The sequence below is a fragment of the Scyliorhinus canicula genome, chromosome 31 (assembly GCF_902713615.1).
Source record: "Scyliorhinus canicula chromosome 31, sScyCan1.1, whole genome shotgun sequence".
In the NCBI taxonomy this organism is placed as follows: Eukaryota; Metazoa; Chordata; class Chondrichthyes; order Carcharhiniformes; family Scyliorhinidae; genus Scyliorhinus; species Scyliorhinus canicula.
The window spans coordinates 10,196,493-10,219,778 of record NC_052176.1 but is presented as its reverse complement, the minus strand read 5'-3'; the positions used below and the strand labels follow the sequence as shown (position 1 = coordinate 10,219,778).

Genomic DNA, 23,286 nt, shown 5'->3' with positions numbered 1-23,286 from the left:
GCAAAGATAGAACACACACTCAGATACACACACACACTCCCGTACCAGCCTCCCCAAACAGGTGCCGGAATGTGGCGACTAGGGCTTTTCACAGTAACTTCATTGAAGCCTACTCGTGACAATAAGCGATTTTCATGTCATTTCATTTCACTCACACTCTCTATCACACACACACCAGTAAGCAGTAAAAATTTGTTATATATCACAGGGAAACAATGACTCAAAACACACCTCACACTCTCACTCTATCATTCAAACACTATCTCTAGCACACACTCAGGCTCTCTCTCACACACTCTCAGGCTCTCTCACTCACACTCAGGCTCTCTCACACACACACTCAGGCTCTCTCACACACACACTCAGGCTCTCTCACACACACTCAGGCTCTCTCACACACACCCACTCTCTCACACACACCCACTCTCTCACACACACCCACTCTCTCATACACACCCACTCTCTCTCACACACATCCACTCTCTCTCACACACCCACTCTCTCACACACACCCACTCTCTCACACACACCCACTCTCTCTCACACACACACCCACTCTCTCACACACACCCACTCTCTCACACACACCCACTCTCTCACACACACCCACTCTCACACACACCCACTCTCTCTCTCACACACACCCACTCTCTCACACACACCCACTCTCTCACACACACCCACTCTCTCACACACCCCACTCTCTCTCACACACACCCACTCTCTCTCACACACCCACTCTCTCTCACACACCCACTCTCTCTCACACACCCACTCTCTCTCACACACCCACTCTCTCTCACACACCCACTCTCTCTCACACACCCACTCTCTCTCACACACCCACTCTCTCACACACACCCACTCTCTCACACACACCCACTCTCTCACACACACCCACTCTCTCACACACACCCACTCTCTCACACACACCCACTCTCTCACACACACCCACTCTCTCACACACACCCACTCTCTCTCACACACCCACTCTCTCACACACACCCACTCTCTCACACACACCCACTCTCTCACACACACCCACTCTCTCACACACACACCCACTCTCTCACACACACCCACTCTCTCTCTCACACACCCACCCTCTCTCACACACACCCACTCTCTCACACACACCCACTCTCTCTCACAGACACCCACTCTCTCTCACACACCCACTCTCTCACAGACACCCACTCTCTCTCACACACACCCACTCTCTCTCTCACACACCACTCTCTGACAGACACCCACTCTCTCACATACACCCACTCTCTCTCACAGACACCCTCTCTCTCACACACACCCACTCTCTCTCTCACACACCCACTCTCTCACAGACACCCACTCTCTCACAGACACCCACTCTCTCACAGACACCCACTCTCTCACAGACCCCACTCTCTCACAGACACCCACTTCTCACACACACCCACTCTCTCTCTCACACACCCACTCTCTCTCACACACCCACTCTCTCTCAAACACCCACTCTCTCACACACACCCACTCTCTCACACACACCCACTCTCTCACACACCCCACTCTCTCACACACACCCACTCTCTCACACACACCCACTCTCTCACACCCCCCCTCTCTCCACACACCCACTCTCTCTCACACACACACTATCACACCCACTCTCTCTCACAGACACCCACTCTCTCACAGACACCCACTCTCTCACAGACAGCCACTCTCTCTCTCTCACACCCACTCTCTCTCACACACCCACTCTCTCTCACACACCCACTCTCTCTCACACACCCACTCTCTCTCACACACCCACTCTCTCTCACAGACACCCACTCTCTCTCACACACACCCACTCTCTCACACACACCCACTCTCTCACACACACCCACTCTCTCTCACACACCCACTCTCTCACACACACCCACTCTCTCTCTCACACCCACTCTCTCTCTCACACACCCACCCTCTCTCACACACACCCACTCTCTCACACACACCCACTCTCTCTCACAGACACCCACTCTCTCTCACACACCCACTCTCTCACAGACACCCACTCTCTCTCACACACACCCACTCTCTCTCTCACACACCCACTCTCTGACAGACACCCACTCTCTCACATACACCCACTCTCTCTCAGAGACACCCACTCTCTCTCACACACACCCACTTTCTCTCTCGCACACACCCACTCTCTCACACACACCCACTCTCTCACAGACACCCACTCTCTCACAGACACCCACTCTCTCACAGACACCCACTCTCTCACAGACACCCACTCTCTCACAGACACCCACTCTCTCACACACACCCACTCTCTCTCACACACACCACTCTCTCTCACAGACACCCACTCTCTCACAGACACCCACTCTCTCACAGACAGCCACTCTCTCTATCTCACACCCACTCTCTCTCACACACCCACTCTCTCTCACAGACACCCACTCTCTCACACACACCCACTCTCTCTCACAGACACCCACTCTCTCTCACACACACCCACTCTCTCACACACACCCACTCTCTCACACACACCCACTCTCTCTCACACACCCACTCTCTCCACACACCCACTCTCTCTCTCACACCCACTCTCTCTCACACACCCACTCTCTCACACCACCCACTCTCTCACACACACCCACTCTCTCACACACACCCACTCTCTCACACACACCCACTCTCTCACACACACCCACTCTCTCACACACCCACTCTCTCACACACACCCACTCTCTCACACACACCCACTCTCTCACACACACCCACTCTCACACACACACCCACTCTCTCTCACACACACACCCACTCTCTCTCACACACACACCCACTCTCTCTCACACACACACCCACTCTCTCACACACACCCACTCTCTCACACACACCCACTCTCTCACACACACCCACTCTCTCACACACACCCACTCTCTCACACACACCCACTCTCAAACATACCAGTAACTGAGCAGCAGACAGTAATATATGAATTCTATATCACGGAGACAGTGAGGAGAAACTGATGCCCATGTGTACACACTTCCGCTCATACTCTCCCTATCACACACTCACTCACACACACTCCAGCAACTGAACAGTAAGCTGTAAAATATGTGTTACATACCACCGAGTGAAAGCAAAGATAGAACACACACTCAGATACACACACACACTCCCGTACCAGCCTCCCCAAACAGGTGCCGGAATGTGGCGACTAGGGGCTTTTCACAGTAACTTCATTGAAGCCTACTCGTGACAATAAGCGATTTTCATGTCATTTCATTTCACTCACACTCTCTATCACACACACACCAGTAAGCACTAAAAATTTGTTATATATCACAGAGAAACAATGACACAAAACACACCTCACACTCTCACTCTATCATTCAAACACTATCTCTAGCACACACTCAGGCTCTCTCTCACACACTCTCAGGCTCTCTCACACACACTCAGGCTCTCTCACACACACACTCAGGCTCTCTCACACACACACTCAGGCTCTCTCACACACACTCAGGCTCTCTCACACACACCCACTCTCTCACACACACCCACTCTCTCACACACACCCACTCTCTCATACACACCCACTCTCTCTCACACACATCCACTCTCTCTCACACACCCACTCTCTCACACACACCCACTCTCTCAGACACACCCACTCTCTCTCACACACACACCCACTCTCTCACACACACCCACTCTCTCACACACACCCACTCTCTCACACACACCCACTCTCTCTCACACACCCACTCTCTCACACACACCCACTCTCTCACACACACCCACTCTCTCACACACACCCACTCTCTCACACACACACCCACTCTCTCACACACACCCACTCTCTCTCACACACCCACCCTCTCTCACACACACCCACTCTCTCACACACACCCACTCTCTCTCACAGACACCCACTCTCTCTCACACACCCACTCTCTCACAGACACCCACTCTCTCTCACACACACCCACTCTCTCTCTCACACACCCACTCTCTGACAGACACCCACTCTCTCACATACACCCACTCTCTCTCACAGACACCCACTCTCTCTCACACACACCCACTCTCTCTCTCACACACCCACTCTCTCACAGACACCCACTCTCTCACAGACACCCACTCTCTCACAGACACCCACTCTCTCACAGACACCCACTCTCTCACAGACACCCTCTCTCACAGACACCCACTCTCTCACACACACCCACTCTCTCTCTCACACACCCACTCTCTCTCACACACCCACTCTCTCTCACACACCCACTCTCTCACACACACCCACTCTCACACACACCCACTCTCTCACACACACCCACTCTCTCACACACACCCACTCTCTCACACACACCCACTCTCTCTCACACACACCCACTCTCTCTCACAGACACCCACTCTCTCACAGACACCCACTCTCTCACAGACAGCCACTCTCTCTCTCTCACACCCACTCTCTCTCACACACCCACTCTCTCTCACACACCCACTCTCTCTCACACACCCACTCTCTCTCACAGACACCCACTCTCTCTCACACACACCCACTCTCTCACACACACCCACTCTCTCTCACACACCCACTCTCTCTCACACACCCACTCTCTCTCACACACCCACTCTCTCTCACAGACACCCACTCTCTCACAGACAGCCACTCTCTCTCTCTCACACCCACTCTCTCTCACACACCCACTCTCTCTCACAGACACCCACTCTCTCTCACACACCCACTCTCTCTCAGCAGACACCCACCCACTCTCTCACACACACCCACTCACTCTCACACCACCCACTCTCTCACACACACCCCTCTCTCTCACACCACCCACTCTCTCACACACACCCACTCTCTCTCTCACACCCACTCTCTCTCACACACCCACTCTCTCACACACACCCACTCTCTCACACACACCCACTCTCTCACACACACCCACTCTCTCACACACACCCACCTCCTCACACACACCCACTCTCTCTCACACACCCACTCTCTCACACACACCCCCTCTCTCACACACACCCACTCTCTCACACCACCCACTCTCTCACACACACCCACTCTCTCTCACACACACACCACTCTCTCTCACACACCACCCACTCTCTCTCACACACACCCACTCTCTCACAAACACCACTCTCTTCACACACACCCCACTCTCTCACACACACCCACTCTCTCTCTCAGCACACACCCACTCTCTCACACACACCCACTCTCAAACATACCAGTAACTGAGCAGCAGACAGTAATATATGAATTCTATATCACGGAGACAGTGAGGAGAAAACTGATGCCCATGTGTACACACTTCCGCTCATACTCTCCCTATCACACACTCACTCACACACACTCCAGCAACTGAACAGTAAGCTGTAAAATATGTGTTACATACCACCGAGTGAAAGCAAAGATAGAACACACACTCAGATACACACACACACTCCCGTACCAGCCTCCCCAAACAGGTGCCGGAATGTGGCGACTAGGGGCTTTTCACAGTAACTTCATTGAAGCCTACTCGTGACAATAAGCGATTTTCATGTCATTTCATTTCACTCACACTCTCTATCACACACACACCAGTAAGCACTAAAATATTTGTTATATATCACAGAGAAACAATGACACAAAACACACCTCACACTCTCACTCTATCATTCAAACACTATCTCTAGCACACACTCAGGCTCTCTCTCACACACTCTCAGGCTCTCTCACTCACACTCAGGCTCTCTCACACACACACTCAGGCTCTCTCACACACACTCAGGCTCTCTCACACACACACTCAGGCTCTCTCACACCACCCACTCTCTCACACACCACCCCTCTCTCACACACACCCACTCTCTCATACACAACCACTCTCTCTCACACACATCCACTCTCTCTCACACACCCACTCTCTCACACACACCCCTCTCTCAGACACACCCACTCTCTCTCACACACACACCCACTCTCTCACACACACCCACTCTCTCACACACACCCACTCTCTCACACACACCCACTCTCTCTCACACACACCCACTCTCTCACACACCACCCACTCTCTCACACACACCCACTCTCTCACACACACCCACTCTCTCACACACACACCCACTCTCTCACACACACACCCACTCCTCTCTCTCACACACCCACCCTCTCTCACACACACCCACTCTCTCCACACACACCCACTCTCTCTCACAGACACCCACTCTCTCTCACACACCCACTCTCTCACAGACACCCACTCTCTCTCACACACACCCACTCTCTCTCTCACACACCCCACTCTCTGACAGACACCCACTCTCTCACATACACCCACTCTCTCTCACAGACACCCACTCTCTCTCACACCCTCTCTCTCTCTCACACACCCACTCTCTCACAGACACCCACTCTCTCACAGACACCCACTCTCTCACAGACACCCACTCTCTCACAGACACCCACTCTCTCACAGACACCCACTCTCTCACAGACCACTCCTCACAACCCACTCTCTCACAGACACCCACTCTCTCACACACACCCACTCTCTCTCTCACACACCCACTCTCTCTCACACACCCACTCTCTCTCACACACCCACTCTCTCACACACACCCACTCTCTCACACACACCCACTCTCTCACACACACCCACTCTCTCACACACACCCACTCTCTCACACACACCCACTCTCTCTCACACACACCCACTCTCTCTCACAGACACCCACTCTCTCACAGACACCCACTCTCTCACAGACAGCCACTCTCTCTCTCTCACACCCACTCTCTCTCACACACCCACTCTCTCTCACACACCCACTCTCTCTCACACACCCACTCTCTCTCACAGACACCCACTCTCTCTCACACACACCCACTCTCTCACACACACCCACTCTCTCACACACACCCACTCTCTCTCACACACCCACTCTCTCACACACACCCACTCTCTCTCTCACACCCACTCTCTCTCTCACACACCCACCCTCTCTCACACACACCCACTCTCTCACACACACCCACTCTCTCTCACAGACACCCACTCTCTCTCACACACCCACTCTCTCACAGACACCCACTCTCTCTCACACACACCCACTCTCTCTCTCACACACCCACTCTCTGACAGACACCCACTCTCTCACATACACCCACTCTCTCTCACAGACACCCACTCTCTCTCACACACACCCACTTTCTCTCTCGCACACACCCACTCTCTCACAGACACCCACTCTCTCACAGACACCCACTCTCTCACAGACACCCACTCTCTCACAGACACCCACTCTCTCACAGACACCCACTCTCTCACACACACCCACTCTCTCTCACACACACCCACTCTCTCTCACAGACACCCACTCTCTCACAGACACCCACTCTCTCACAGACAGCCACTCTCTCTCTCTCACACCCACTCTCTCTCACACACCCACTCTCTCTCACAGACACCCACTCTCTCACACACCCACTCTCTCTCACAGACACCCACTCTCTCTCACACACACCCACTCTCTCACACACACCCACTCTCTCACACACACCCACTCTCTCTCACACACCCACTCTCTCACACACACCCACTCTCTCTCTCACACCCACTCTCTCTCACACACCCACTCTCTCACACACACCCACTCTCTCACACACACCCACTCTCTCACACACACCCACTCTCTCACACACACCCACTCTCTCACACACACCCACTCTCTCACACACACCCACTCTCTCTCACACACCCACTCTCTCACACACACCCACTCTCTCACACACACCCACTCTCTCACACACACCCACTCTCTCACACACACCCACTCTCTCTCACACACACACCCACTCTCTCTCACACACACACCCACTCTCTCACACACACCCACTCTCTCACACACACCCACTCTCTCACACACACCCACTCTCTCACACACACCCACTCTCAAACATACCAGTAACTGAGCAGCAGACAGTAATATATGAATTCTATATCACGGAGACAGTGAGGAGAAAACTGATGCCCATGTGTACACACTTCCGCTCATACTCTCCCTATCACACACTCACTCACACACACTCCAGCAACTGAACAGTAAGCTGTAAAATATGTGTTACATACCACCGAGTGAAAGCAAAGATAGAACACACACTCAGATACACACACACACTCCCGTACCAGCCTCCCCAAACAGGTGCCGGAATGTGGCGACTAGGGGCTTTTCACAGTAACTTCATTGAAGCCTACTCGTGACAATAAGCGATTTTCATGTCATTTCATTTCACTCACACTCTCTATCACACACACACCAGTAAGCACTAAAAATTTGTTATATATCACAGAGAAACAATGACACAAAACACACCTCACACTCTCACTCTATCATTCAAACACTATCTCTAGCACACACTCAGGCTCTCTCTCACACACACTCAGGCTCTCTCACACACACTCAGGCTCTCACACACACTCACGCTCTCTCACACACACTCAGGCTCTCTCACACACACACTCAGGCTCTCTCACACACACTCAGGCTCTCTCACACACACTCAGGCTCTCTCACACACACTCAGGCTCTCTCACACACACTCAGGCTCTCTCACACACACTCAGGCTCTCTCACACACACTCAGGCTCTCTCACACACACTCAGGCTCTCTCACACACACTCAGGCTCTCTCACACACACTCAGGCTCTCTCACACACTCAGGCTCTCTCTCACACACTCAGGCTCTCTCTCACACTCAGGTTCTCTCACACACACTCTCAGGTTCTCTCACACACACACTCAGGCTCTCTCACACACACTCAGGCTCTCTCTCACACACTCAGGCTCTCTCTCACACACTCAGGCTCTCTCTCACACACTCAGGCTCTCTCTCACACTCAGGCTCTCTCACACACACGCACTCAGGCTCTCTCACACACACTCCGGCTCTCTCACACACTCAGGCTCTCTCACACACACTCAGGCTCTCTCACACACACTCAGGCTCTCTCACACACACTCAGGCTCTCTCTCTCTCTCTCACACCCACCAGTCACTGAGCAGTCAGCAGTTAAATATGCATTATAGACTGCACAGGGACAGTGAGGGTAAAATACACTCTCGCCACTCTCACACTTCAGTAACTCAGCAGTAAGCAGTAAAATGTTATATATGATAGACAGGCAGTGAGGATGAACACACACTTGCACACCAGTAAAATATGTTATATATCACAGAGAGACAATGAAGGTAAAGCACACACACTCTCTCCCCACACACTCACACTCCTGCAGACTATTTCTCACACTCACTCACTGCCTCACACAGACTAACACATACTCTTGTACACAGTCCCTCACACACTCTTACACTCTTTCATAGTCACACACTTTCTGATTCTCACATGCTCTCTGACACAACAGTAACTGAGCAATAAATCGTAAAATTTGCATCATATATCACAGACAATGAGGTTAAAATGCACAGAGGTGCACCCTCTCACAAATATGCTCACACACACATTCTCACACATACGCACTCTTTCACATAAACACACATGCGCTTACTCTCTCACACACATGTTCTCTCACACACACGCGCTGTCTCTCTCTCTCACACACACACTCTCACATCCCAGTAACTGAGCAGCAGACACTAATATATGCATTATATATCACAGAGGCAGTGAGGGGAAAACTGACACATACACACACACACACATTCGCTCTCGCAATCACACACTCTCACACACATTCTCCCACACTCTCTCTCTCTCTCGCACGCACGCACACACTCACACAGTAAGCAATAAAATATGTGTGATGTATCAAAGAGAGACAGTGAGGGTAATACACACTTTCGCACACATTCATGACGACTCTCTCACACATACGAACACACAGTTACTCATCAATATCTGATCAGTAAGCAGTAAAATGTGTTATATATCACAGGGACATTGAGGATAAAACTCCCACACACACACAAACCGCTAACTGAATTGTAAACAGTAAGTATGCGGTATATACCACAGCGAGATTGCGAGTCTGACGAACAAGGTAGATGAAGTGAGAACATGCGGTTATGATGTATTTGCTGTCACTGAATCACGGTTGGGAGGGGGGGAAGGATGGAAGCTCAACAGGATCTCCAGGGGAGATAGGGCAGGAGGTAAAAGAGGAGAGGGTGTCGCAATTTTGATCGAGGAATGAATTACATCAGGAGGGAGAGATGGCATCTTAGAAAGCTCTTCAACTGAAGCCAAATGGGTAGAACTTAAAAACCAAAAAGGAACATTGCTGGAGTGTTCCATAGGCCCCCGAACTATCCGAGAGAAATAGAAGAGCAAATATGTAAGTAAATTTCAGAGAAGTGGAAAAGTAATAGGGGTGTGATAGTGGGGGATTACAACCTCCTCAATACGAACTGGGGTAGTCATAGTGTGAACGGTTTAAAGGGAGTGCAATTCGTAAAATGCATCCCGGAGAACTTTTTAAGTCAATACGTAGAAGGTCAGACCAGACAGGGGGTCTTGGACTTCATTTTCAGTAACTAAGCTGGGCAAGTGGTTGATTTATCGTTGAGGGAGCATTTTGCAGACAGTGATCATAATTCATTCAGTACAAGATAGTTCTGGGAAAGGACATGGATGGATAGATCAAAGTTCTCGATTGGAGGAAGGCTGATTTTAATAAGATCAGATATGATTTGGCCAGAGTAGATAGGGAGCAGAGAACTTAAGGTAAATCTGTGACAGAACAGTGGGGCACATTCAACAAGGAAATAGGGAGAGTACAGGGCCAACATGTTCCAATCAAGAAAAAGGTGGGACCAACAAATCCAGTCAACCATGGATATTGAGGGATATACAGCGTTGGATCAGTAGAAAAGGGGAGGCTTGTGGGAGATATCGATGGCTCAAAACAGCAGAAGCTCTCGAGGTGTACAGAATGTGCCAGAGGGAACTGAAAACAGAAATTAGGAGAGCGAAAAGGGGGCTTGAAAAGAAACATGCACGTAAAATAAAGTTGTTTTACAAGTACATTAACGGTAAAATGATAATTCAGGACAGAGTAGGGCCCATGACAGAGCACAGTGGTAACTTGTGTGTTGAACTGGAGGATGGAGGTAGGGTTCGGAATGAGTATTTTGTGTCGGTGTCCACCTGTGAGAAGGACAGTGTGGGTACAGTAATAAGAGGTTAATATGGACAGAGAGGATGTTCTGAGTGGGAGGCTTAAAAGTAGACAAAGCTCCAGGGCCAGATGAAATGTATCCCAGGCTGCTGAGTGAGGCAAGGGGGAAATAGCAGGGGCACTGGCAATAATTTTCAATTTCTCTCTGGCCACAGGAGAGGCGCTGGCAGACTGGAGGATTGCCAATGTGGTACCATTATTGAAGAAGGGAGGAAAGGATAAACCAGGAAACTACAGGCCAAGCAGTCTAACCCGAGTGATGGGGAAACTATTGGAAGCAATTCTGAGACACAGAATTAATCTGCATTTGTAGAGGTAGGGATTAATCAGGAACAGTCAGCATGGTTTTGTTAAGGGGAGGACATGTCTGACCAACTTGATTGAATTTTTCAAAGAGGTGAACAGGGGTGTATATCAGTGAAATGCATTTTGACGTAGTCTACTTGGACTTCAGCAAGGCTTTTGATAAGGTCCCACATGGGAGACTGACAGCGAAGGTCACAGCCTGTGGGACCTGAGGCAATTTGGCAAATTGGATCCAAAATTGGCTGAGTGGCCGGAAGCAGAGGCTGTTGGTGGAGTTGTGTTTTTCTGACTGGAAAACTGTGTCCAGTGGGTTCCCACAGGGATCAGTGTTGAGGCCCGTGCTGTTTGTGGTTCAGATAAATGCTTTAGATATGAATATAGGAGGGTTGATCAGTAAGTTTGCTGATGATATGAAATTTGCTTGGGTGGTAAATATTGAGGAGGATAGCCTTCAAATACAGGAGGACACAGATGGACTGATCAGTGGCAAATGGAATTCAATCTGGAAGAGATGCACTTGGGCAGGACAAACAAGACAAGAGAATACATGATAAATGGCAGGATGCTGGGAAGCACTAAGGACCGGAGGGATCTTGGTGTGCATGGACACCAGTATCTTAAGGTAGCAGAGCAGCTGGATACAATGGTTAAGAAAGCCTATGGCAGTGTGTATCAAACTGTTTTGCCGGGGTCCCATTTTTACCAACTGACCAGCCTTTGGGACCCACACTGACCGGCCTTTGCGACCATTGCCAGCTGATTTTCGCGAACCACCATTTTCACTTTGTGACAGGTGAGCCTGCTTGGTCCCCACCATCTCACTGCTTTGTTATTCAATGTTACATTTCTGATAATGGCTTCAGCTGATGATTTAAGATCTCACTGCATCCATTGGAAAAAATTACAGAAGTTTGTCCTCGAACTCGCCATGCTAAGTCTTCAAATGTCTCTGACGTTTTGAGGGTTTTAATCTTTCATTTGCCAGTAATTCCCTGCATGTAACACCCATGAAATGTGATTCCTGATTGCAGTGGCACAATTTATAAACCCACCCCTCAAATAATCATCTTTGTGCTGCTTTGTTCCTGTTTTCAGCTTCGTCAAGGGATCTTCAGGTAGTTGACCAGAGGCCCTGGAGGTCACACCAGCACTGCTGGCAGCAGCAAAACGAAGGAACCTCTCTCGTGCCCACAATACGTGATGTCAGCGCATGAGGCGTGTGACCTGCTCTCTGCCACCACTTCCGGTGGGAGGTCTGCATAATTTCCTGAAAAGAAAGTGGCCCGGGACAGCGCGCTAACATCAGGAGGAGCCGGTCCACATTGCTGGGCTCCGGGCTTGCGCACTACTTCATAAAGTGCACATGTGCAGAATGGCCGACAATCTCTAACGTCTTATCACTGCCGGCATTTTTAAGTGCGAATCGTGACCATTGGCCATTCCTCTGACGATTTGGATCACCGTCACCCTTCTGAAACCATCTCGAGATCTGCCCACAGGTCATGACCCTGAGCTTGAAAACCCCGGGTGTAGTAACCCACGGGAGGCAGGAGTTCAGTCACCACACCAATATTTATTTTCAATAACGATATTACAGGAGCAGCTGCAAACAGTGCTGCTAGCAGTCCAGTCAACTTAAGACTAGCTCACAAAGCCTACACAGCTGATTATATGGGCCCCCTCAATCAGCTATCACTGAGGGAGCTCATACTCCAATTGTCCAACCAATAAAGCCAATTGGAGTTCATTACACCGGGCCTATGGAACCATTGTCTCTATTAGCTGAGGCACAGAGTTTAAGAACACACAGGTTATGCTGGAACTGTATTGAACGTTGGTTCGGCCTCATCTTAGTATTACTCACACAAACACACACACTGTACCTATGAGTGATTAAATCCCACACTCTCACTGTATCAGAGTGAGTAAATACCACATTCTCACACTAGCGGAGTGAGAGTAAATCCCACATTCACACTGTATCAAATTGTGAGTAAATCTCACACGTACGCACTGTATGAGAGAGTGAATAAATCCCACACTCTCACACTGTGTCAGAGAATGAGTAAATCCCACACACACACTATCAGAGTGGAAGTAAATCCCACTCTCACTGTATCAGAGAGTGAGTAAATCCCACACACACACTATCAGAGTGGAAGTAAATCCCACTCTCACACTGTATCAGAGAGTGAGTAAATCCCACACTCACACACTGTATCAGACAGTGAGTAAATCTCACACTCTCACACTGTATCAGAGAGTGAGTAAATCCCACACTCACACACTGTATCAGAGAGTGAGTAAATCCCACACTCACACACTGTATCAGAGAGTGAGTAAATCCCACACTCACACACTGTATCAGAGAGTGAGTAAATCACACTCCCAGTTCCTGAAGGAATCCCGCACAGTCGCTCTGTGGTGAAGGGTCTCTCTCTAACCGACAGCCAGGTGACATTTCCCTGTGAATCTTTACCCACTGACAAAATGGGACTGGAGACATTCTTTCTGAAATGTATTTCTTGTTTATCGAAAAGAGGTTTCTGATTGGTGGAAAATCCTAAATCTGATTGGTCTGTTCAGATATCCAATCAAATAAACAGAACATAACTTGCTGCCCTCATTTTCACAATGTCCAATCACAATCATTCCTTTCCCCATTCCTCATTAGCATAGATGTGAGGCTCTGTCTATTTAAGCAGCGCTCGGAAGGGGTTTGCTTTATTTCTGGGTGAAACTGAAGATGGCTGACGAGAAGAAACAAACATCGAAACCAGATTCCAAGAAGGGAGCCAAGAAAGTCATTAAGAAACCGGCAGTAAAGGGCGGCAAGAAGCGGCGAAAGTCGAGGAAGGAGAGTTACTCCATCTACATCTACAAAGTGATGAAGCAGGTTCACCCCGACACCGGCATCTCCTCCAAGGCCATGAGCATCATGAACTCGTTCGTCAACGATATTTTCGAGCGTATCGCGGGTGAGGCTTCCCGCCTGGCCCATTACAACAAGCGCCACACCATCAGCTCCCGGGAGATCCAGACCGCCGTGCGCCTGCTGCTGCCCGGGGAACTGGCCAAGCACGCCGTGTCGGAAGGGACAAAGGCGGTCACCAAGTACACCAGCTCCAAGTAAAACTGCACAATGGACTGAAAACCACCCCAAACACAACGGCTCTTTTAAGAGCCACCCACAATCTCTGTGAAAAAGCTGCACCATCTTTTCCCGCATTGACTTCATGAGAAATCTCTTTGTGGAGGATAGAGATTTGTCCCGTTCCAGAATGTTGTGAATGTGGCTTCATACCCGCCCGTCACAGACAGTTTCACACAGAATAGACACTCAAACTGAATTGAGAGCGGATTTTAAACCCAGTCTGGTATTTGTGACGGACAATGAGGAGAAACAATTTCAGGAGGGAATTATTTAAGTTTATTGATAAATATATTCATAGTTTAACAACTGCCGATTTAAATTCATAAGGAAATTATTATTATTTTCTCGGTGATGTGTTTCCCGCTACCGGAACAGAGTAAAGGCGGGAATGAAGATGTTATTTCCGCAGTTTTCCCAGGGGACGGAATCAGCGAGATTTGAGCACACACAGGACCTGTGTCCATTGCAGCGCTTTAAGATCTGCCTCTCCCCGGCCCTCCCTATTCTCCGGACACAAAGCTGCCTGTTCCACCGGCGGGATAGAGTCGGGGATTCTCTCCACACTTCCCAGTGTAACATTCCCGGCCGCTTTCAGGAGAGAGGCTCAGAAATCAGCCCTTTCTCTCTGTCCCTGTGCAGCCTGTGTGAAGGAGTTGGTTGGTAATCTCTATGTTTCTGCTTTTGCAGTGAGCTGAGATTTGCTCCGTTTTAAATTGCTGAACGGGGTCTTATTACCGCCGGTTACAGATAAGAGGCTGACAAATTCAAACTGTTCCTAAAATAGAGCCAGGATTCTGGGAGGGAAAATCCAGTAAACAGATCACAAAGTGTGACATTCAAATAGTTTCCTGAACATTGAGCCGTTCCGTTATTTGGGAGTTTTCCTGCAATGAAATTGGCGCGAGTTTGGAATTTGAAAATATCAGCCAATCAAACCCTGTAACTCCTTCTCTCCAGCTCTCCGATTGGTTCAGGCAGAACTCACTCCGCCGCCTTGGCTTTGTGCTGAAAGCTGTTATTATTCTGTTATTTTCACAGCCCCCAAATCACCTCATCAGCTGCTGTTTTTAGCGGGAACGGAGCCTTCTCTCAATTCCTGAAATGTTCATTAATCCATCATTTTATTCCCAGTAATTCTCCGCAGGGTAACAGTCGGGAATGGGATTATCCCAGAGCGGAATAAGGACAGTCTGAGGACTCGATCCCACTCCCTGTTTTCAGTGAAGGACACTCGGTCCTGACTGAAGTCTGAACGGAGCGTTTTCCTTCCGGGAATGCTGTGAACAGGGATTGATTCCCGCCCGGGACAGTTAGAAAGCGGGAGGAGAATGAACCACATTCAAACTAAATGTTAAACCCGCGCCTGTGATTGGTGACGGGAAGCGCTGAATCAAACCAAATAAATAGAAGGGATTTGAAATCTCTGACCAAGGACGACATTTATTTGAATTCGCTCCTTTCCCACAATGAAATTGGCGGCTTTTTGAAATGGACAAATTCTCAGTTTCTGTTGGTAGTTGTGGGTAAATTCCGCCCCCTTCTGTTTCCAGGGAGCTGATTGGTGGGGAATATAGGCAAATGAGGTGAATTGAGCAGCGACCAATCAGAGGAGTTATCAGTTTATAAGAACAGTAAATGCTGGAGAAATTGTTCATTCTGTGTGAAAGTGTTTGTGAGATTGTGACAATGTCTGGAAGAGGAAAGACCGGCGGTAAAGCTCGGGCCAAGGCCAAGTCTCGCTCCTCCCGGGCTGGACTGCAGTTCCCGGTGGGCCGTGTTCACAGGCACCTGAGAAAGGGTAACTATGCCCAGCGTGTGGGTGCCGGAGCCCCGGTCTATCTGGCTGCTGTGCTCGAGTATCTGACCGCTGAAATCCTCGAGCTGGCCGGCAACGCGGCCCGGGACAACAAGAAGACCCGCATCATCCCCAGACACCTGCAGCTGGCCGTCCGCAACGACGAGGAGCTCAACAAGCTGCTGGGAGGGGTGACCATCGCTCAGGGTGGGGTGCTGCCTAATATCCAGGCCGTGCTGCTGCCCAAGAAAAGCAGCGCTGCGAGCGGCAAGAAGTGAAGCGACCATTCTTTAATCTAATAACCCAAAGGCTCTTTTCAGAGCCACTCACTTTATCTGAAAAAGGCCGAACTATTGTCTGACCGTCAGAGATTCTGCTCTGTTGCTTAATGTGCAAATGTTTTACGCTTTACGACGTCAATCCTTGGAGCATTCTGTGCGCGACATTATTTATATATTCCGAATATATGATACATGTGAATTGACGGTGTTTATTGGGGATAAAAGTATCAGTGAACAGAAATGATCTTAGTTTCAATAATATTGCTCATATAAGGAAGTCTGCGATCTGTAATCTCTCCGGAAGTGTCTGCTCGACTATTTAATGTGCAGATGTTTCTGCAATAAGTTAATATTTGTGACTCGTTTCTTACTCGGAGCCTCATATTAACATCAATTCTCCTTCAGAGATAAGGAGACGAGAGAAACTCCATTGCAATGGAGCGTAAATTGTAATTTTGAGAGGCTTCAGCATTGGAACCAGTAACAGGAGGTCCCAGCATTTATTTGTCGATTTAGCGACTCTTAACCAGGACCGGGAGGCTTTTTCAGAGCCACCCATTCTCTGCGGGCTGGTTTAGCACAAGGCTAAAGCAGTCCAAGGCAGGCCAGGAGCACGGTTCAATTCCCGTTCCAGCCTCCCCGAACATGCGCCGCAATGTGGCGACTAGGGGCTTTTCACAGTAACTTCATTTGAAGCCTACTCGTGACAATAAGCCATTTTAATTTCATAAAAGGGTGACTCGTGGTCCATCCGATTAATTCTGCTGCATGTGAGAATTTCACTAAATCTTCCGAAAGCCGATGCTTATATTTGAAATCACACGTCAACTGAGAGGAATTGGGTGGAGAAGCTCCCTTCCTGGCAGACTTGGTGGCTCTTAAAAGAGCCTTTGTTGTTATCATTGGTGAAGCCGGGTTTTAGGCGCGTTCCCCGCGGATGCGGCGGGCCAGCTGGATGTCTTTGGGCATGATGGTGACTCGCTTGGCGTGGATGGCGCACAGGTTGGTGTCCTCAAAGAGCCCCACCAGGTAAGCCTCGCTGGCCTCCTGCAGGGCCATGACGGCGGAGCTCTGGAAGCGCAGGTCTGTCTTGAAGTCCTGAGCGATCTCTCGCACCAGGCGCTGGAAGGGCAGTTTGCGGATCAGCAGCTCGGTGGATTTCTGGTAGCGGCGGATCTCCCTCAGAGCCACAGTGCCGGGTCTGTAGCGATGAGGCTTCTTCACTCCGCCCGTGGCTGGAGCGCTCTTGCGGGCCGCTTTGGTAGCCAGCTGTTTGCGAGGAGCTTTGCCTCCAGTCGATTTGCGCGCTGTCTGCTTGGTCCTGGCCATGATGTGAAACTGGGTGAAAGGCAGAGGCTGAGAATGCTGGCGCCGCTCTCTCACTGCCTATTTAAGGCATTATAGTGACCGCCCTCTTCTCCTCATTGGATGCAGCCCGATCCCGTGGACAAGTTTGAAAAGAGCGATGGGCGGCAAGGATATCAGGGCCCTGATTGGTGGACCTGCAACTGACAAACCATCAATTTCAAAAGCCCGCCAATTTCACAGGGACAAGGAACGGGTATTTGGGAAAACCGAAATAATTGAACCTCAAGTTGTGAATATCAAAAGCTTCTCGACGATTCCTGCTCCCATTTTTGTCCCAGATTCGACCCACTGCCTGAGCGCTCGGATTAAATTCAGAATTACTCCCTAATTGTTGTACAACAGACTGGGATAAAGCTCCTTTTGCGGGGCGGAATTCTGTATCATTTTAATCCGATCAGTGATATCGGTTATTTCATGGCAAAGCGTAAGCTATTAAAGGGAACGTTGACTGACTCGTTTAGCGACTGCTCTTGGGGAGATGGACGGAGGAGGTGTTTACAGATCAGTTATGCAAACAGTGTCTCTGAACAATGATATGGAGATGCCGGCGTTGGACTGGGGTGAGCACAGTAAGAATTTTGATTCACCTGAGCAAGGAGCAGTGCTCCGAAAGCTCGTGTTTGAAACAAACCTGTTGGACTTGAACCTGGTGTTGTAAGACTTCTCTGATCAATGTCAGTGTTCATTATGCGTGGTGACAGGTTTGACTTGATAGGATTGTAAATGATAGGAAAGGATTTCTTGCTCTAACGCAACCCGTCTCAACAGGAAATCGAGGAATCCAAGTTATGACTCGCTAAACCAGCTCGATGCGTTATTCTGGTACCATTCTAAGGTCAGTGCTCTCAATGTGAGGGATTGGGCGGCTCTTAAAAGAGCCTTTGGGTTTTGTCAAATTGTTAAATGTATGTTCAACCGCCGAATCCATAGAGAGTGCGGCCCTGGCGTTTGAGAGCGTAAACCACATCCATGGCGGTGACCGTCTTGCGCTTGGCGTGTTCAGTGTAGGTGACGGCGTCCCTGATCACATTCTCCAGGAAAACCTTCAGCACCCCGCGAGTCTCCTCATAGATCAAACCCGAGATGCGCTTGACCCCGCCACGGCGAGCCAGGCGGCGGATTGCTGGTTTGGTGATGCCCTGGATGTTATCACGAAGCACTTTGCGGTGCCGCTTTGCTCCGCCTTTGCCCAGTCCTTTGCCTCCTTTCCCTCTGCCAGACATGATGCTTCTTCAGTCAAATCGCTGCTGAATGAGAGACGAGCTGCTGCACTTTCCTTTATTATACAGCCCGCCCCGACCTGACTGAGAAAGGGAGAGAGGCGGGGAGCAAACTGAGTGACAGGCAGAGCAGTGAAATGTCTTTGACCATCCAGCTCCTCCTCCTGCCTGCTCCAACCCACATTGTTGAATTCTCCACAACGGAAGTGAATACAACACTCGGCACCAAGTTTACAGATTGGAGCCTCATATTCAACTGGGTGAGAAACCCGCAGCTTTTCAATGCTGAGCTGGTACAATTAACATTTAGTCATATTCCCGCCGAAATCCCGTCCATCCAGAGCCAGTCAGCCCGTCTGCTCCCACTTCAATCCCAGTTTCTGCTCCATCCCCACACACCTCCCCTCCCAGACGGTTGGACAATTTCCTAACACCTCACTCCAGCTGAACGACACAAACTCATGTGTTGGGCTTTGAGTTGTGAGGCGGGCTTTCTCCGCCCGGGTTCCTGTCTCACACACTCTTCCCCCTGAATCTGTGAAAAGGAAACGAGCAGAAACTGAGAGCAGCCGGACATATCCCCAGTTGCAATGGGGCCCGGATATCCCTGTGTTTTATTACAGAGTGAGGGAGATGCTGGGTACAGCGCATGTCAGTGAGAAACCGGCAACCTTCCATTTCATATCAATCGTTTCTATCTGAAATCTGCTCCCAGCGACGGCACAGGGATCAATTGATGGGGGATCAGCTCTTTCCTGAGAGATGTGGGCGGCTCTGAGAAGAGCCTTTGGGTTCAGAGGTTTACAATTTGCTCGCGTTCTTTCACTTCTTTCCTGGCGCTGCTTTCTTAGCCTTTGCTGCTTTCACTTTGGGCTTGGCCTTCCATTGATTCACTTTTGTTAAAGGCTTTCCGCCCCTGACCTTCTTCCCAGGAGACTTTTTCTTCAGCGCTGCTTTCTTCACCGCCTTGTTTGCAGCTGCCGCCTTCTTGCTGCTTGTTTTCCTGACTGTAGATTTCTTCACTGGAGTTTTCTTGGCTACGGATTTCTTGGCTGGAGATTTATGAGCTGCTATTTTCTTTGTTCTCACCTTCTTGGCCGCTGTTTTCTTCACTAAAGATTTCTTGGCTGTTGGTTTCTTCACCTTTCCCATTTTCCCCTGGCTTTCCTTCTTGGGGATTTTGAAGGATCCGGAGGCGCCCTGTCCCTTTGTCTGCACCAGGGAGCCTTTCTCCACCTTCCTCTTGATAGTTAACCTGATCTGGGAGCCGCGCTTGGCCACATCCACTCCGCTGCCAGACAAAGCTTTCTTTATGGCGAACAGGGACATCCCGTTGCGATCGCTGCAACCCGCCACAAGCTTGAGGATCTGCTCGCCTAACTTGGGAGCGGCTGCCTTAGATCGGGGAGCCGCCTTCTTCTTCCTGGGAGATTTGACTGGAGCGGGAGCGGCTGGAGGAGCCGTTTGGGAGGCTGCAGTTTCAGTCATATCCGAGACTGTGTAGAAAATGTGTGACAGTCAGAACTGGATCTGGAATGAAACCAGTGGTGGCGGCACAGAGCAACTTAAAGGCAGAGAGCGGACGGAGCAGAGAGCTGCTGTCAGCTGCCGGCTCCTCCAGCCTCTCTGTGTTTCTCTCTCCTCGCAAACTCTCCAATTCCACTCAAATTCCCATTCACCACAGATCCAGGCTGCATCCTTCATGTCTCCCACACTCCAATGTTTGCTGTTGAAAAGCTTTCACTCGAATTGAGGTCTCCATTTTCCATTTAACCCCGTTTTACTGCTGCACTGATCTCGCTCTCACACGCGATAGCTGACATGTTCTCTACTTTTCCACTCAAATCTTCAATTTAACAAAACCATTGTCCTGAAATCAAACTTTGGGGCTGAGCAGAACATTAAGGGGATCCTTTGATTGAAAAATCATTTTATTTTCCATAAGAGAGACTGTGAGATCTCCTGATCAGAACAGACACACAAACACAGTTCCATTAGTCAGACCCACCCGCCCCTTCATACACTCTCTCTCACACAATATTCACATCTACACATTCACACACCAAATGGAATCTCCCAGGATGGAATGTCTCCTCCTTTCCGGCTTTGCTCCGGATTCCAGGGGGTTAGTTCCAGTTTTCACCTCAGTAACTGTTAAACACACTGAGGCCCGGAGCCCGCAGATTGTCTTTTAATTCCTTCATGGAATGCGGGCGTCGCTGGCAGGATCAGCATTTATTGTCCATCCCTAATTGCCCTTGAGGAGGTGGTGCTGAGCTGCCTTCTTGAACCGCTGCAGTCCACTCGCTGATAATGGAGTTTGTGACAGTGACAGACAATTTCTGACCAGACTTCCATTTCCAATGGTGGTAAAATGATAGAAGGAATTTTCATACAGTGACTCAGACACTGGTGACTGCAGAACTAATGTCCAACACTGACAGATACAGAATTAAACTAACCATCACAGTCAGTGCCACAGAATGACAATCCTAAAACTCACATAATATTCCAGGTGTGGCCTCACCAAGGCCCTGGATAATGACAACAAAACATCCCTGCTCCTGTACTCATAACCTCTCGCAATGAAGTCCAACATACCATCCGCTTGCTGTACCTGCATGCTTACCTTCAGTGACTGGTGTACGAGGACACCCAGCTCTTGTTCCACATTCCCCTCTCCTAATTTATAGCCATACAGATAATCGTCTGCTGCCGCGTTTTTGCTGCCACAGTAGGTGACTTCGTATGTATCCATATTATACTGCATCTGCCATTCATTTCCCCACTCACTCAACTTGTCCAAATCACTCTGAAGGATCTCTGCATCCTCCTCACAGCTCAGCCTCCCACCAAACATGGTGCCATCTGAAAATATGGAGATGTTACATTTTTTCCTTCCTCAAAATCATATATTGTGATCAGCTGGAGCGATCCCTGCGGTGCCCCACCACTCACTGCCTGCCAATTTGAAAAATAGGCATTAAGTCCGACTCTTATTTGTGTTTTCATTTGTGAAGACAGAACCAAAGTATGTATTTCGCTGTTCAGCGATTTCTTTATCGTCTATTATACATTCTCCTGTTTCTGAATGTAAAGGATCTACTTTTGTCTTCACCAATATTTTTATCTTCTGGGCAGCACGGTAGCACAAGTGGCTAGCACTGTGGCTTCACAGCGCCAGTGTCCCAGGTTCAATTCCCCACTGAGTCTTCACATTCTCCCTGTGCCTGCGTGGGTTTCCTCCAGGTGCTCTGGTTTCCTCCCACAGTCCAAAGACGTGCAGGTTAAGTGGATTGGCCATGACAAATAGCCCTTTGTGACCAAAAAGGTTAGTTGGGGTTATTGGGTTACGGGGATAGGATGGAAGTGAGGGCTTCAGTGGGTCGCTGCAGACTCAATGGCTTCCTTCTGCACTGTATGTTCTATGGACCTATAGATAGTATTACAGTCTGTTATATTCCCTGCAACATTACTCTCGTACTATATTTTCCCTTTCTTAATCAATCCCTTGGGCCTTCTTTGCTGAATTCTAAACTTCTCCCAATCCTCAGACCTGTTGGTTTTCCCGGTCACTTTGTGGGCTCCTTCCTTGGATCATATACTGTCTCCAATTTCCCTTGCAAACCTTGGAATGGCCACCTTTCCCATTCTACTTTCTCTGCCAAAGCTGATTCATTCAGACTAGAAACGTTAGCTCCCTTCTCTCTCCACAGATGCTGTCAGACCTGCTGTGATCGTCCAGCATTTTCTGGTTTTGTTTCAGATTCCAGCACCCGCAGTAATTTGCTGTTATCATTGTAAGTGTGTTGATGTGTTCAGAAAATAAATTAAAGGTGAGAGAGATGCTTTGGTACACACAGTAAGTCCAGGAGCTGAAAATGATTCATAGACTGGGTATTGTGTTTAGAAACCCGGGGAATGTTACTGACCCCCTTCCCTGAATCCCAAGGCTGTCAGACACTCTGGAAGGTA

General features: G+C 49.5%; 5 protein-coding genes across 5 annotated transcripts; 2 read left to right on the top strand and 3 right to left on the bottom strand.

Annotated features, from left to right (window-relative positions):
- The first annotated feature begins 13,759 nt into the window (after window positions 1-13,759).
- Window positions 13,760-14,684, top strand: LOC119959015 (late histone H2B.L4-like). Its single transcript, XM_038787563.1, has one exon. The coding sequence runs from the start codon at window positions 14,240-14,242 to the stop codon at window positions 14,624-14,626; it is 387 nt and encodes a 128-aa protein (XP_038643491.1). The 5' UTR covers window positions 13,760-14,239; the 3' UTR covers window positions 14,627-14,684.
- A 1,524-nt stretch (window positions 14,685-16,208) lies between these two features.
- On the top strand, window positions 16,209-16,964 carry LOC119959012 (late histone H2A.L3-like). Its single transcript, XM_038787560.1, has one exon. It carries the CDS (start codon window positions 16,283-16,285, stop codon window positions 16,718-16,720), a length of 438 nt encoding a protein of 145 aa, XP_038643488.1. The 5' UTR covers window positions 16,209-16,282; the 3' UTR covers window positions 16,721-16,964.
- Window positions 16,965-17,625: 661 nt separating this feature from the next.
- On the bottom strand, window positions 17,626-18,201 carry LOC119959014 (histone H3). The gene has a single exon (XM_038787562.1). The coding sequence runs from the start codon at window positions 18,050-18,052 to the stop codon at window positions 17,642-17,644; it is 411 nt and encodes a 136-aa protein (XP_038643490.1). The 5' UTR covers window positions 18,053-18,201; the 3' UTR covers window positions 17,626-17,641.
- Window positions 18,202-18,987: 786 nt separating this feature from the next.
- On the bottom strand, window positions 18,988-19,384 carry LOC119959019 (histone H4). Its single transcript, XM_038787566.1, has one exon. The coding sequence runs from the start codon at window positions 19,312-19,314 to the stop codon at window positions 19,003-19,005; it is 312 nt and encodes a 103-aa protein (XP_038643494.1). The 5' UTR covers window positions 19,315-19,384; the 3' UTR covers window positions 18,988-19,002.
- A 688-nt stretch (window positions 19,385-20,072) lies between these two features.
- LOC119959011 (histone H1-like) lies at window positions 20,073-20,799 on the bottom strand. The gene has a single exon (XM_038787559.1). The coding sequence runs from the start codon at window positions 20,797-20,799 to the stop codon at window positions 20,134-20,136; it is 666 nt and encodes a 221-aa protein (XP_038643487.1). The 3' UTR covers window positions 20,073-20,133.
- Window positions 20,800-23,286: the final 2,487 nt, after the last annotated feature.